Source organism: Mauremys reevesii, linkage group 5 (genome assembly GCF_016161935.1).
Source record: "Mauremys reevesii isolate NIE-2019 linkage group 5, ASM1616193v1, whole genome shotgun sequence".
Lineage (NCBI taxonomy): Eukaryota > Metazoa > Chordata > Testudines > Geoemydidae > Mauremys > Mauremys reevesii.
The window spans coordinates 16928290-16944025 of NC_052627.1; the positions used below are offsets into that span (position 1 = coordinate 16928290).

A 15736-nucleotide genomic window follows, 5' to 3' on the forward strand; every position below is an offset into this window, starting at 1 on the left:
ACCCAATCCGCCGCCGCCTCTCCGGGGAGCCCATTTTGCCGTCCCCGTTATGAATTATTTGCAGCCTTTGCCCTTGGATAGGAATTAGCCCGCTGGTGCGTAAAGAGCCGCTGGCGCAGCCGGGCCTCTGGTGCGATCCGCACCTCCCCTGGGCCCATGGGTGCTGCTTCCCCTCCGCCCTTCGCCTCTTCCTCGCGGGGCCACGCGGGGCTCCCCCAGACCCGCCGCCGGGAAGCGGCGGATGGAGGAGAGAGCCTCCTTTCGGCTCCAGGCGTGCACCGACCAGTGAGATCACCCGGGTTATAAATATCTCGGTGCCAGCGCTGCGCTCCGGATCTCCCTCGCGCGCTGCGGCGAGGGGGGCGATGCCTCCCCAGCGCAGCTAGCCCGTGCCGCGGCGCAGACCGAGCAGGAGCCTGGCTCGCAAGATGCGCTGGGCACCCTCCCGGCTGGAAGAATGAGCTTGTCCTTCCGCTGCCTCCTCTCCCTCAGCCACCTGCTCCTCACCAGCGCCCTGGCGCAACTGCCCCCCGGAGCGCAAGGCGGGCAGGCGGCCCGTGCCAGCAGCACCAGCAACACCTCTTCCGCCTCATCACCTTCCTCCTCCTCGGGAGCCCCAGGAAACGGGCCGGAGAGAAGCAGCTTCCAGTGGAGCCCATCCGGGCGCAGGACGGGCAGCCTCTATTGCAGGGTGGGCATTGGCTTCCATCTGCAGATCCACCCGGATGGCAAAGTCAACGGCTCCCATGAAGCCAACCTCTTAAGTAAGTTCAGTTCTCTGCCCTGGGACGGGCCACGGGGGAACCGAAAGCACCAGGGGAGCGAGGAAACCCTTCCCGGCGCCTGGGTCTTGGATAGGATTCCCAATCCCCCCCCTTCCCCGTCCCGGTGTGCAGCAGCCTCGATCTATAGAGTGGTTTGGGGTGGCTGGGGGCAGAGGCCATGTTCTGCCTTTATGGCTTCCTAAAGATCCGCTAAACCCGAGCCCCGCAACCGGAGCGAGCAACGGTAAACAACAAGCCAGATTGTCTCCTTCCCCGAGCTGTGTGTGTGTGTGTGTGGGGGGTCTTTCCTGGCCTCCTCTGAGCCTTTCTTTTTTCTTTCTTTTTTCTTTTTTTTCCTTTCTTTGTTTTTTGCACTCCGGGCTAGAGATTAAGCAAAACAACACAAATCTGCGTCAAATAAATGGTAATTAGAAGAAGTTGTAAACATACAACTATTTGATGGGACAAATACCAGCCGTGACGGTAATTTAAACCAGGTTGAACGTTCTAACTAACAAATGATGCGAGGACGCTAGAGAGAGGCTAAGTGCAATTACCTTGTGATGGCAGTAGTGTGTGTGCGCGCGCGCGCGCTTTCCTGCGAGGGAAAGTGTGTGTGTGTGTGTGCGTGTGTGTGTGTGCATGTGCGTGTGCGCTTTCCTGCGAGGGAAAGTGTGTGTGTGTGTGTGTGATGAGGAAAAGTGTGTGTGTGTGTGTTATGTGCGCGTGTGCGCTTTCCTGCGAGGGAAAGTGTGTGTGTGTGTGTGTGTGTGTGCGTGCGCGCGTGCGCTTTCCTATGAGGAAAAGTGTGTGTGTGTGTGTGTTATGTGCGCGTGTGCGCTTTCCTGTGAGGGAAAGTGTGTGTGTGTGTGTTATGTGCGCGTGTGCGCTTTCCTATGAGGGAAAGTGTGTGTGTGTGTGTGTGTGTGTGTGCGCGTGTGTGCGTGTGCGTGTGCGCTTTCCTATGAGGGAAAGTGTGTGTGTGTGTGTGTAAGAGTTATAAGAAAAGTTCAGAGAAAGGCCAGGCAATAGAGAGAAGCAAAACCGTGTATTTGAACTACGGGGGCATCGCGTTCATAACGCTATGTGCATGCAAGAAGACTTGTGTGTCATGTTGCAAAGTTGGGCAGAACTATAAGTATCATTTAAAAAAACAATAGAATGGATTTCACCCTAATTTCTCATCCTCAACGAGAACATTGCCCGAGGCGGATACGCTCATGGATCTATACTGTGAGTAAAGGCACAGGATCTGGCCCTGCAACTAGCCTTGAACAAGTAAGCCTGGGGTTCGTTTCCCTGTTTCACTCTATACTTAACGTTTTTTACCTTTGCTACCGCAGTGTGTCTCATTGCATTCATTTTTACTCGTTAATTATGGATTTGCTGCGCCGAGGCCGGATCCAATTCCCCCGGAAATCATTGAGATAAACCTTTGACTGTACGAAGTGATGGGTCGGGCCCCAGCCTCTGTGGGGAAGAACTTCCTCATGTAGCCAACCAGGAAGGTTTATTCTACTGTTGCTAGCTGAACTGTATATGTGTGTGTGTTTTATAAGTGCAAATTTTAATTCCATAGCTTCATCTAATCTATCTTCACACACACACTCCTATATTACATGGATATAAATTAGATTAAATATAGATTAGGCGGCTATAAATATGCATAGATTACGTGTGTTTATATAAAATATTCTCAGGTCTGTGTTATGCAGGAGATCAGGCTAGATGATCACACTGGTCCCTTCTGGCCTCGGACTCTGGACTATAGATGATGTGGTTATAATTCAGACAGACTCTGTGGGACTAGATGATACGGGTGTGAATGTGGCTAGTTGCGGACTACGAAGGGTTAAGACGCCGTCGCTATGATTTCGATGCAGGCCGTGGGAACAGGTGATGGGGCCGTGCATCAGATGAGACTCGATGGCTCTCGGTGATGTCCGTGTCACTCGGCTCGGGACTCGATGGCTGTTTGCACCGGTCACTAGCACGCAGTCTGCATGGCCTGGTCCTTCAGGCCTGCTGCTGCTCTCCCAGCGGGTTGCTCCCCCCGGGGCAGGGAGTCGCAGGGAGCTTGGGGCAGTAATTGCAGCTGCTCTGCGAGCGGCCGGGGCAGCGGGATACAAGGAGCCAGAGCCCAGGAAATGCAGCGGGAGGACAGGACTGGGGGAGCCCGCCCGGTGCCTCTGTGGATAATGCAGCGTTACCGGGCGGTAACCTGAGAGCTCGGCCATGGGTGACCGCGAGCCCCCGGGTTTCAGCTGCGGAAGGATCGGGCCCGGCCCGGGGCCCAAGGGTGGAGCGAGCCTGCGATCGCTGGGTCGGGAGCCGCTGCCAGGTTGGGGCGGTGGAAGCTGACACGGCCCCGGACAGGTGCAGCCCCTGTAGGAAGCCAGGGACAGAGTCCGCCCAGTGCAGCTTTGTCTGGGCTCAAGGCTCTTCCAAATGGAGCGGCGCCTCTGGCTGCTGGGCTGGAGCAGCGGGACGCGTGCTGATGGGTGGCTGGGAGGAAGGGAGCCCCGTCCTCTCCCCACGAAAGCACCCACCCACCCAGCTGTCTGCCTTACGCTAGCTCAGCCTGTGACATCCCTCCGCCCGCCGGTGCCTCGCCCTATTGCCTCTCGGCCCAGCCAGGTAGCCCTTGTCTCTGCCCCCCCAACACACCGACAGAGGCTCCTGGTAGCCTGGAGAGACCCCAGAGTTTTAGAGCTAAGCCAGGGCTCCCCGCGGTGAAAGGCTCTGGCAAAGCAAGTTTAAAAGGAGGAGGGAGCAGAGCCTGGGGAGACAGGGTGTATAATCGGAGTGAGCCCCGCAGAACAGCTGGAGAGTCACCCGGCCCCTTTACCAGCCTATTGAAACAAGGGGGCGTGCAGGAAGGTGTCAACTGGCCCAGAATTTGACCCACAAAGAAGAAAACGGTCTAGGACGACCGGGTAGGATGTTCAAAATATCTCAGTGTTAGCTTAACTGCTCCCACGGAAATCACGGGTGAAACGTCTCTTGATTTTAATGGGAGTAGAGTTAAGGCATGGTGGACCGCATTTGAAAAGGCCACCCACGGGACTTAATTTATTTCCTGATAATGCAGCGTTTTCACCTGTTGTCCATGTCTGAATAATACTCGACTAAGCCTTGTTTTAAAATCTGTCACGCAATGGGGCTCCCATCACTTTTCCTGAGACTTTCCTACAGTCTAATACGTTTCATGGTCTGCATTTCATTTATTTATTTGCTGTTACTCATTCTAAATCTTTCAGTTTCTTGATTTCATTTTATGTCTCTCTTCAACTGATTGCCTAGTTTGGATTCTTTCCCCTCAGCTGTAACAGTTTATCTTTTCCCAAGATGAATCTCTTTATGTCTCTTAGGATTATTATCTCCCCGGTCTTCACAGTTTCACTCAATTTCATCTGTTATTTTCATAAGCCCACTGTTTATTCCTTCATCCATATCATTAAAGAAGAAACTAGATAATATAGGATTTAGTAATACCTAGCACATGTAGATAGTGCTTTGAAAATGTAAAGGACTATAGGGTATTCAAAATGTCCTTTTTTTTTTTTTAAAGTGACTAGGTAAAATATTACCTTACTCAACAGATCTGCTCTCCTCCAGTATTCTAAGTCATAATTAGTTATTACTCCACAAAAATAAGTGTGTACTACTTGTTAGCCTTGGACAGGAGGAATTGTGTTCTACTTCTACAAGTGCATCACCAACAGAATTGTGCTCTAGGTTCCAGGCCGTTACATCTATGCAACCCCAGTGAAAGCAATGGTGTTACATACTTGTCACCAGAGGCAGAACTGGAAGACAACCTGGCTGCACAGGTATCACTGAGGGAAGAATTTTGCTGCCAGAACCTCTATTGCAGATGACTGTGCACAAGAGGGAAAGACACCAGTTTGATTTTTGGTTCCATCTGCAAGGCTGGTAGTAAGAGAAAATGTCATTTTAATAGTAAACAGTACACATTTGACATGGAAATAACAAACCTGGAACCCTTCAATGTCATCTTTATAGTCACTTTTCAGAACAGAGCCCCATTTCAACTAATTAATCCTCCAACCAGCCATGTGATGAAGCAAATATTATTAGCCTCATGTTAGATCTGAGAAAATTGAGGTAGAAAGTTTAATAGTGGAGCAACTCCAGTTGATGTCACTGGCAATTGTGAGTGCTCAGGACCCTGGAAAATGAAGCTACAAGCATGAGATTTTCAAAAGCACTGCACTGGCTTAGCTCGGCTCCCATTGAAGGAAATGGAAACAACACTTTTGAACATCACACCCCAGATGACTCACCTACATCTACGTCACAAGCCAGTGGCAGTCACTATTAGACTTTAGGAGTTCCTGACGTGTAGTTCCATGCTCTGACCTCTAGCCCATATTGCCACTTAAAGTCTGAACAGATGCGTAACGTTTTGTCCTGTCTTTCCTAACTTCCTACTTATAACTTTGTCATTCTTTCCTTTTTTATGTTTTGTATTGTTTGAGTGAAACAACAAGATACTTTTGTTTAAACTTAAAACTCAGGAGAAATGCGAATACTCATCTCCTCCTGGAGGCGCTCCTGTCTTGCTGTTACTGGCTTTGACTACTGTTCAGGCCTTATTATTACTGCGCAAAAGTCCTATTATTGGAAATCAAAATGGCAGAAAGAGCTGGTGGTGCTTTAAAAAGAACATAGGGTGTGGTTCTGTATCACTTCTGGATGGGGAATGTTGGTTGATTCAAGTGGGAGTTCTGCTCGAAGAGCACTTACAGAATCTGGCCCATAGTAAATAATTTAGGCCCTGATCATGCAATCAGTTCTATTCAGGCACAGGGCTGCACCTGGGCATAGCTGATTGCCTCACATTCTATCCACATTCAGTGTAATTCTTCCTAAAAGAAAGGATAATTTTGCACTAATTAATAGCAGAACTGTACTAAAACTGTGATAACATCTCATACTCTGTCCTTAACTCATCGGATTTTTTTATAGTTATTGCACCTTACAGAGGGCTCCATTTGGCTATTTTTGAGGCTCATTCACAAAACCTAGAAGGTTGTATGCATGACCAGGAAAGCCAAACTTATACTGGATTCTGCCCCTTTAATCTTTACCAGGCATTGGTGTGTGGATCTGCCGGTGGGTGAAGTTATTAGGTCTCTGTTTCAACTCATAGAGTTTCCAGCTAATGCACCTCTTGAGGAGACAGTGTTGGAGATTCCAGAGGACGTGGCTGGGGAAGTCAGGCATCTGAACCCATTGATTCTCAGAATCAGTGGGGAAAGAAGCACTCAGCCAGCAGAGGAGCTATCTGTCCACTGTTCCCTCCAACCTTCCTGTCCTCCTGGGAACATAGGTACTCCAGGAGTCATGCTGCTATTGGCTGTCCTGCCTACAGTTATGCAAAATCACCAAGAGGGGTGCAGGTGCAGAGTGGACATTGATGCTGCCAGGATCAGCATTAATTCCATGTGGATAGCCACATGGATAACCAGCTGCTCTTTAGCACCCTCCTAAACATGTTTCTCTTCCTCCCCATCTCTTGATTCACACACCCACCAGCCTGGTGGCCAAGTTGCTTCCGCAGGCCTTTGTGTGTGGCAGGGAGAATGTAGAAGTGTGAATCCTTCTCTTTCCTGTCATCACCCACTCTTCCTCTGCAATCCCCTCCTCCTGCACAGGTGGAAATGGGGAACCAGTGTCAGTGTTTGACCCACACATACATACATATACAGCCCCTCTATAGCCCCTGCAATACATCTTACATTGATGCTTAGACAAATAGAATCTCTAATTTCCTTCACTGGACATAATATACCGACTGCGAATAGTATTCTCTGGAGTTCAGCCTTGTTTGTTCTGTTGCTTCTTACTTAGCCAGGATCAGCTTTAACATGATTTGATTAAGACTTGGAACATGTTCTCTTGCCCTGTACCCACAGCTAAGGCTAAGATTTTGTCATAGTTATTTTTATTAAAAGTCACAGACAAGTCACAGGCAGTAAACAAACATTCACAGAAGCCGTGACCTGTCTGTGACTTTTGCTGTGGTGGCTCCATGGTTTCCCCCACCACGGTGGTGGCTGGAAGCTGTGGAGTTCCCCCTCTGCCTGTGGCAGCTGGAAGCCTGGGGGGAGGAGAGACCGTCAGCTAAAGGTGGCTGGGAGCTGCAGGGTGGCCATATTTTCCAAAGAGAAAAGGGGATACCCCCAGCCGCTCACCCGACACATCCCCCTCCCCTGTGTGAGGCTGTCACCCATCGCTGGAACCCTGAGGCGGGCCCCCTCAGGAGTCTGTCACCTGTCCCTGGAACCTTGCAGGGGGCCCCCTGTTGCCTCTCACTGCTGTTGCCTGTCGCTGGAACCCTGCCAGGGCCCCGCTGGCTGCCAGCTCCAGTTCTGCAGCCCCTGGGGCTGAAGCAGAGAATGTCATGGAGGTCTCCGGAAGTCACGGATTCGTTGACTTCCATGACCTCTGTGACATAAACATAGCCTTACCCATAACTGAAGCGTCATCACACAAGCTGCAATATCGGAGAGCATCTGAGAGACTCCTGGCCAAAGGGATATTTTGAGTGACTGAAGCTCATCATCAGAATTCTTCATCAGGGAAGTTCCAAGATCCAGTGTGTTTTCCTGAAGCCTCCTGGGGAGATGTGAGAAGAGGGTTGTGGATTTCAGAGGCATTACACAGACAAGGTTGTTCACACAAAAAGTAAAGGTCAGTAGACTTGCCAAATAACTGCGAAGGATCCATGAGCAGAGGAGGTCCCCTGTGCAGAGATCTCACTGTTCTCAGTTGGAATAGGGGCTGTAAGCTAGTTCCACAGCCATATTCCCACCTTCTCAGTGACCGGGGAAGGAGGGTTCAAAGTTCTACAAGTGGGGAAGGTCTGAGCCAAGGGAGTGAATCCCTCACAAGAAGAAGTCAAGAAAACTCAGTAGACATGGGGTGAGAGGAAAAGTACTACCATGCATTAAAAACTGGCCAAGAGACAAGAAATAGGGATCAGTTCTGAACATGGCAAAAGGTTAATAGAAGGGGCCCCAAGGATGTTGTCTAATATATTCATTAGGGAACTGGAAGAGGGGTAGACCAGCAGAGTGGCAAGCTTTTCAGCTGACCCTAAATTATTTGAGTATATCAAGACTAGAGAAGATTCTGAGGAACATCAGCAGGACTGTATGCATCTAGATTAATGGGTCATATGAAAGATGGTGTTGACAAACGCAAGAAAATACACATTGCAAGGAATGGTTTGAGCATTTTTGGGTTCTGAATTCAATGTAACCACTCCAGAAAAAAAGACCTGGGTGTTATTGGGAGAAATAACCTCAGCTGAATGTGCAGCAGCATTGTAAAAAGGAAACAAAATGTACAAATGGATGAAGAATGGGATAGAAAATAATACTGAAAATATTATAATGACATTTTATAAATTGATGTTCTGCCCTCACTTGGAATATTGTGTTCAGTTCTGGTCACACCATATTAAAAAAGGAGTAGTGGAAACAGAAAGGGTTCAGAGAGAAACAACAAATGATCAGAGACTTTTTTATGGGGAGAGATTGAAAAGACTGATATCATTTAGTCTAGGGCAGAAATCAGAAGGACCTTAGTCTTGAAAGTTTTTCCCTATAGGTGGACCTTAGGGCTCCCCAAGGACACAGGGGTTCGCTCACATAGAGAAGTTTTTAGGATGAGGGCCTAAGAGGCAGCATTAAGAGGTACACAGAATAACCTATGATCAGGTGTTCTTAACTATCTCTTTGGAGAATTCAAGAACAAGGCAATATTCAATGAAACAGAAAGGTGACAAATTTACAGTAGGTGAACAGAATTTGTTTTAAAAACAGCAACTAATTAATGGGTTGAGTTCATTGCCACAACACATCACTGAGGCCAAAAGTTTCAAAAGTGACAAGTGATATTGACTGCCCAACTTGAGACACTTGAAAGAGGTCAGATTTTCAATAAATGCTGAACACCCAGGCCCCTCTGAGGTGTCTCAAGGTGAGCACCCAAAACTTGAGGTACATAATATCACTAGTGACTTCTGAAAATCTCCACCTAAGAGTTTAGTAGGATTCAGGAGAGGGTAAGATGTTTATATGGATAATGAGCACATGCACAGTGACCGCCGATAGGTTAAATACATTTTTTTAATAAGCAAAATGCCACTTCAGGCATAAATCACCCACTAACTCATGAGATTTAGGAAGCAGGTAAATCCATAATTGTCCATTATTGGCTTGTTTCAACTTCATTGGAAGCACGTGGTATTGGCTAATGTCAGAGACAGAATATCAAACCACTGGTTTGATCTAACTCCTGGGTTCCTAGGCACTGGCTGGGCGGGACCGGGTGGCTTAAGGGGAAGTGCACCTTGTTAACCCACATTCCCTGCACAAACACAAGGGGAAGGGATTGTATTTACTTCACAAACCTCTCCATGTAAGCGAGGCCCAAGAAAAGATGCAGCAGAGGAGACTCCTGCAAAGAGGCTCCAACAGAGCTGTGTGGCCAGGAAGTGGTGGGGTAGCACTGGGGACCCACGCCTGGATCCTCAAAGGTATTTAGGCTCTTAACTTCCATTGATATCAATAGAAATTAGGAGCCTAAATATCGTTGAGGATCTGAGCCCCAGAGCCAAACAGAGGAACATGGTCTCTGTGTCAATGCCGCCTGTGGATAATGAGGCTTGGGAGGCAGAACCACGGCTTGTTCTATGCACCTTGCACAGAGTTTATTTCCCCTCTCAACCTTTTTTTGCAGGTTTTTGTCATGGCAAGTGGTGATCTGGTCCTGTCTCCAGTGTGTTGCATTATGGCTACAAATCTGCACTGGTTGTCGCCTATGAGATTGGCAACTGCTTCCATTCACTTGGCTACACGCTATCTCTGATCCACAGCACAGCTTCTACATAGAGTAAAAAAACAGACTGAAGGCAGCAGATGGCCTGTTATATTGGAAGTGTGCAAATAACTTCTCATGTTAGGTTATCTGTGCCTATTTGGGTCACACCAACCACAAAAGCTGAGAATATGCAGAGCTGGGAGGATGGAAGAACCCAAGTGAATCAACAATTCTGTGGTGTACTCTTCTAATGCAGAAGTTATGCTAAAGCTAGGAAAGCTGCAGGGTGACTGTGAGGTCAGAAGAGAAAATACAGGGCCCCCTTCTAGCCAGAAATATGCTTGTGTCTCTCCTATTCAAATCTGGGAAGGATGTTCTACTCCAGGGGTCAGCAACCTTTGGCACGCGGCTCACCAAGTAAGCCCCCTGGCGGGCCGGGCCAGTTTGTTCACCTGCTGCGTCCGCAGGTTTGTCCGATCACGGCTCCCACTGGCCATGGTTTGCCGCTCCAGGCCAATGAGGGTTGCGGGAAGTGGCGCAGGCCGAGGGATGTGCTGGCCACCGCTTCCCGCAACCCCTATTGGTTTGGGACTGCGAACCGCGGCCAGTGGGAGCCGCGATTGGCCGAACCTGCAGCTGCTGCAGGTAAACAAACCATCCCGGCCCACCAGGGTGCTTACTCTGGTGAGCCGCATGCCAAAGGTTGCTGACCTCTGTTCTAGTCAGAGAGAGCACTGGACTGGGATTCAAGAGACCTGGGTTCAGTTCTTGGCATAACTACAGACTTCCAGTGTGAACTTGGGCAAATCACTTCAGCTACCATCTGCCCCAGTTTCCCTTCTGAAAAATGGGCATAATATTTCTCCAACTCATAGTGGGGTTGTGAAGATAAAATCCATTAATGATCACGAGGTGCTCAGATGCTATAGTAATGAGGCTATAGAAGTACGTAGATAGATACATCATATATCTGAAGTTGGAATTGGGCCCTTGCTATATAAGATATGTACATTTCTAGATCATACAGGTTGCAATTCTTAGGCTGGAAAAGGTTAAGGGTGGGACAGGTACCATCTGAACATGCTTCTGATACAGAACTACTCGGTCCTTAAATCTGAATATCCTTGCTGATGTGGGTTCAATCAAATCTCAAAGGCCCGATCTTGTATTTTTCTTGTATACCAGAACTCCCCTTGAAATAAAAAAGAGATGTGTATGCTCAGGGATTGCAGGACCAGATGGGAACATTTATGATATTCCAAAATAGCTTTATAAAAGTGGGTTTATTTTATTCATTTTTCAAAGCATATTGTAACCCAAATATTTCCATGGGCAAAGTTCTCTCTTAATCAGAATGGCGTAGCACAGGGGTTCTCAAACTGGGGGTCGGGACCCCTCAGGGGGTTGTGAGGTTATTACACAAAGGATCATGAGCTGTCAACCTCCACCCCAAACCCCGCTTTGCCTCCAACATTTATAATGGTGTTAAATATATAAACAAGTGTTTTTAATTTATAAGAGGGAGCCACACTTAGAGGCTTGCTATGTGAAAGGGGTCACCAGTACAATAGTTTGAGAATCACTGGCATAGCAGCAAGCATAGCACGTTCCTCACATATATTATGTACAATACTATACACTATTATGCAGTATTGCACCATTATGTAGTTTATATAATTTCTTTTGGCACAAATTATAGTGGGATCAACAGTGCTGCCGATCGATTCATTCAGTGGCTCTTTGCACAATGAAATTATTGATTAGGCTTTTAGAGAATAATGATCTTATATAAAATGAAATGTCAAGCATACCTGTATTTTGGGGGTCAGATTCTGATTATTTGTGCCACTTTGAAACTGAAGTAACTTTATTGACTCAGTGGAGTCACTCCTGATTTTCACCAGTGTAAGTGAGATCAGAATAAGGCTCGCCGTGTATTGGATATTGGAATTAAGGATTGCAAGATTTCGCCCAACTGAAGTGACCTTTGAAGTTAGAAGTTGTACGGGGGACTCTGGCCTTTAAAGAGAAGCATCCTAATCATTTTAAGAATAATTGGCATAGCTGAATTAATATACAGTAAGGATCAAATTAATCCCTTAATTGATAAACAGAGCTCCCATTGTCATTAGGTGTTGAAATCATTGATGCGGGCCAAATATGGTCATAATTTTGCATCATGTGGCATGAAAAACTCATAAGAATAATATATTTTCCTGGTATTTTAAATATTTTTTGTTCTTAAAAATTTGGAATAAAAATGTCAACTGATATCAAGAATTAATCTCCCGGTTTTGCTCCGAGTTTTGGGAAGGGAAAAGGAAATCTGAAAAAACATTTTTTTTTTACCAGCTCAGTAAATGTCTTTATAGATTACTTTTTTTTAATGTGCGTGTATGAAAAACCTGTGTACAGCAAGCTGAAAAGTTACAGTCTCAAAAATTTTCAACAGCCAAAATAATATAGCCCCCCCCAAATGAGGGTGTATGGATGTAGAACAGAAAAAATGAAACATTATTGATATAATGAAAATAAAGGGCCTGATTCTCCTCCAATTTACACCACTTTTACACAGTTGTATGTCCATTGACACCAATGCTGCTATTCTTGATTTACACTAGTGTTAATAAGTGCAGAATTAGGTCCAAATTGTATATATACCCATTGGCTTTTATACATACATAGGTATTTTGGTTTATTAATATATAAACAGCTCAATTCACTTGCAGGGAAACCTGGGCTGTAGTTCCTTATTTCTGGAAAGTCCACCTGAAGAGAAGAATGGGGAGATTGCAGAAATGCATGGTGATTAAAACCTCCACTCTCCAGGGGACCCAGAGCTGGTTGTCCCAAGCAAATAGTGGATGGTGCTGGGCAGAGAGGGAACATGGATAGGATGCTCAGGAGAACTGATCCAATCCATTTCCAGGGCAGCTGGTGGGTTCCTATGGAGACATGGCTCCAGGGGTGAAAGTAACTTAAAGGATTTACTGGTACACCGGAGGCCTGAGCAGGAGGCGTGGCCTCAACTGGAAGAGGTGGGGCCTTTAAATGACCGGGCCCTTTAAATGAAGATTTAAAGGACCCGGGGCTCCAGCTGTGGTAGTGGTGGCTGGGAGTCCCAGACCATTTAAATCACCCCCGGAGCTACCAGCTGCAGAGGCGGCCGGGAGCCCCGAGGCTCAGGGGCAATTTAAAGGGCCCGGGCTCTGGCCGTTGCTACCTTCCCGGGCCCTTTAAATCACCGCCAGAGCCCTCGGCTGCCACTGCTATCCTGGGGCTCTGGCAGCAGGACTCCAGTGGCGATTTAAAGGCCCCGGGGTTCCCTGCAGAGGCTGAAGCCCCAGGCCCTTTAAATTAGCACCCGAGCAGGGCCAGCTCTACAGTTTTCGCCGCCCCAAGCTGAAGCCGCCGTGGACAGCTAAACATAGAAGCTGCCCCCGAATTGCCACCATCACGGAAGCGTGCCTGCCACCCTAAGGGCACACGGACTGCCCCTGCCCTCTGCGGCGGCAATTCAGCACGCTGCTTGGGGGCAAAAGAACAGGGACTGCCGCCCCTTGCAGATTGCTTCCCCAAGCACCAGCTTGGAACGCTGGTGCCTGGAGCCGGCCCTGCACCCAAGCCACCTCTGCTAGCCAGGGGCTCTGGCAGTGAGGTTCTGGTGGCAATTTAAAGGGCCCGGGGCTCCGGCCATTGCTGGGAGCCCCGGGCCCTTTAAATCGCTGGCCTAGGGAAGCCAGTCCTGCCGGTATGCCGTACTGGACTGTATCGGCTTACTTTCACCTCTGCAGGGCTCTGAATTAAAACTGCCTTCCCCTGCCAGATTCCAGCACCTTGCTCTGGAGATAACTTAATCTCCATCTCAAATGAACTGGCCAGACCTGGCACAGAAGGAATCAAATTGCAACCTCCCGACCCAGCAGAAGTGACTCAAGTCCATTGTAATTAAAATAACAAAAAGCACCAATGCACAAAAATTGTTGTATGCTTATAAGTATTTTAAAGCAATCCCTTTTTTTAATCTGGAGCTGAGCAAACAAAAAAAGAGCACCAACAAATAATAAAAAAAAAATCCTCGCTGAGGTCAGTATATCTACTTTTGACATTCTATAACAGTGATTTTCTCTTTGCAGAGCACTTAGTCAGCTCACAAAGCCACAAAGTCCTGGGAGGGCATCCTGACCTCTCTTTGTTTGGTCTGTGACATTGCATCCTCACAACACAATGTCATCACCTATTCAGGCAAAGCAATGAAGCAAACATTGCAATGCCATGTCAAGTGCATACTTCATGGTTACTTTGTGGCTGTCTGGGATGCCATTCCAAATAATATCTCCTATAGTTCTCCACTCTCCAGATGCTTGAAGGGACAATGAATGACCCCATCCATTACTCAGTATGCATCACACTGTTTCAGAGTGTCAAGCAGCACTAGTAGCCCTCTGTGGTAAGTACTCTGCTAATTCTGGCTAAGGTCAGTCTTGCAACTTTAAGATGGGCTCCAGGGGTCCAATCCAACTCCCTTTTAAATCTGCCATTGACTTCAGTGAGAGTTGGCAAGGGCTCTCCATGGGCTAGACACAATGCCTTGAACAACCACACGGTGCTCTAGACTAGAGCTATAGGGGAGGATTGATTTTTTTATGCCTTTAAAACCATTTCTCCATCTACTGTTTTGCAAAGGTGCATCTAAATTATTCCATCTCAGTGAAAAGAGGATGCAGGGGAGGATTGTTTCAGGTTCGGGGTGTATACTTTACAGATGAGTCACGATCAAAACACCAGATCTGAACATCCCCCAAGTTTGCGGTATTCAATATTTGGATCTAAATTGTGAGTCCTGAGCACATAATCGATGTATTTATAGAGCGAGAGCTAGAGGTGTCATAATATTGTTGTTATTGTTCTCACCTCAGAAAACAGAATTTACAATTGAACTGTTAAAGCTTTGATTACTTTGTATACATCAGGTAATAACTCACTCAGGGCCCAACCCTGCCCTTTAATGAAATTGTAGGGCTCTCTGCCCTGTACAGGAAGATCCCTGTCTGGGGTGGAAATCTCAAAGCCTATTCCCTATCCTAGTACATTAAAAATGTGAGGACTGTGGGAAGACTGCAGGAAGAAGGCGCTAGATCTGGAGTTATTAATTTTCTTTGTATGACATCCTATGCTGATTTCTGGGGGGTGGGAGGGGAATGGGCAACGATCCCATAATTCCTTAGCAGGGGGTTGGGTGACACGCACACAGAGTAGCATCAACATTGGGAGCTGCACTCTGGGATGTCCTACCACAGCTAGGAAGAAAAAGAACAAGTTCACAGTCAGGGGAGTCTTGTCCCAAGTGAAAAAGCAGTGTGCCAGCCTGGTTATAGGACGCCAGACGTGCCAATCTAGGACAAACACTGTTATAGCTGCCATGGTTACTAGCCATGTGGACACAAATAATATTTAAGCCAGTTATGTCAATACCTGGTTACAAACTCAAGGTATGTCTATACTACAATCAGGTGGTGTGTTTACAGCTCATGTATAGATACCCGAGCTTGCTTTGATATAGCTGGATCAAAGCTAGCTTGAGTAACAATCACAGGGAAGCTATGGCAATGCAGATATTGGCTGCTCAAATGTGTACTCAGGGTCCTCAGTGGGTGGGTCCCACCACAGCTTTGCTGCTACTGTTACTTGTGCTAGCGTCACTCTAGCTAGCTTGGGGATGTTTCCATGTGCTGCAATCACCTCTCTTGATTGCAGTGTAGATATACTCTGCCTCAGTTAAAAGTTCTAGTGGGTCACGGCCTAAGGGCTGAGCCTTCCACCCCAGGAAGTAGTTCTAATAGTTTGTAAGCCTATTAGGAGTCTGAGGGGCAGTGCCCGCAATTCCAAGTGAAGTTGTTAGATCAGCGATGTCCTGAAGCTTTGCAAAGAAGTAGATCCATTTCTTGGTACAAACAAATCTGAATAGGCCTGAAACTTTACACTTGTCTGCCCGTCCAAAATTTCCCTGGAGACAGCCAATTTTATGAATAGGATGAACAGGACACCAATCTGTACATCTCGTTGGCTTCAATGGGATATGAGCACATGCTTAATGGCTCTGCTGAATTAGTGAT

At 47.4% G+C, this 15736-nt stretch overlaps 1 protein-coding gene and 1 long non-coding RNA gene across 10 annotated transcripts in view; one reads left to right on the top strand and one right to left on the bottom strand.

The window, feature by feature from the left end:
• Positions 1–364: 364 nt before the first annotated feature.
• FGF5 (fibroblast growth factor 5) overlaps positions 365–15736 on the top strand; it is a 38269-nt gene continuing 22897 nt past the window's right edge. For 3 of the 9 annotated variants that reach the window (XM_039541419.1, XM_039541417.1, XM_039541418.1), the window contains exon 1: positions 365–764. In XM_039541419.1, the coding sequence (XP_039397353.1) occupies positions 458–764 (307 nt within the window). In that variant the 5' untranslated portion in view covers positions 365–457. Of the gene's footprint in view, positions 765–1149; positions 1229–1973; positions 2043–7285; positions 7485–13756; positions 13882–14306; positions 14457–15736 lie in introns of those variants that run through there. The other 6 variants (XR_005599327.1, XM_039541424.1, XM_039541425.1 and 3 more) reach the window with 6 other exon arrangements.
• On the bottom strand, positions 4683–7174 carry LOC120406519. The gene is made up of 3 exons (XR_005599328.1): positions 7065–7174; positions 6324–6437; positions 4683–4697 (listed from the first exon to the last, which is right to left on the bottom strand). It is a non-coding gene; the product is annotated as an uncharacterized LOC120406519 (long non-coding RNA).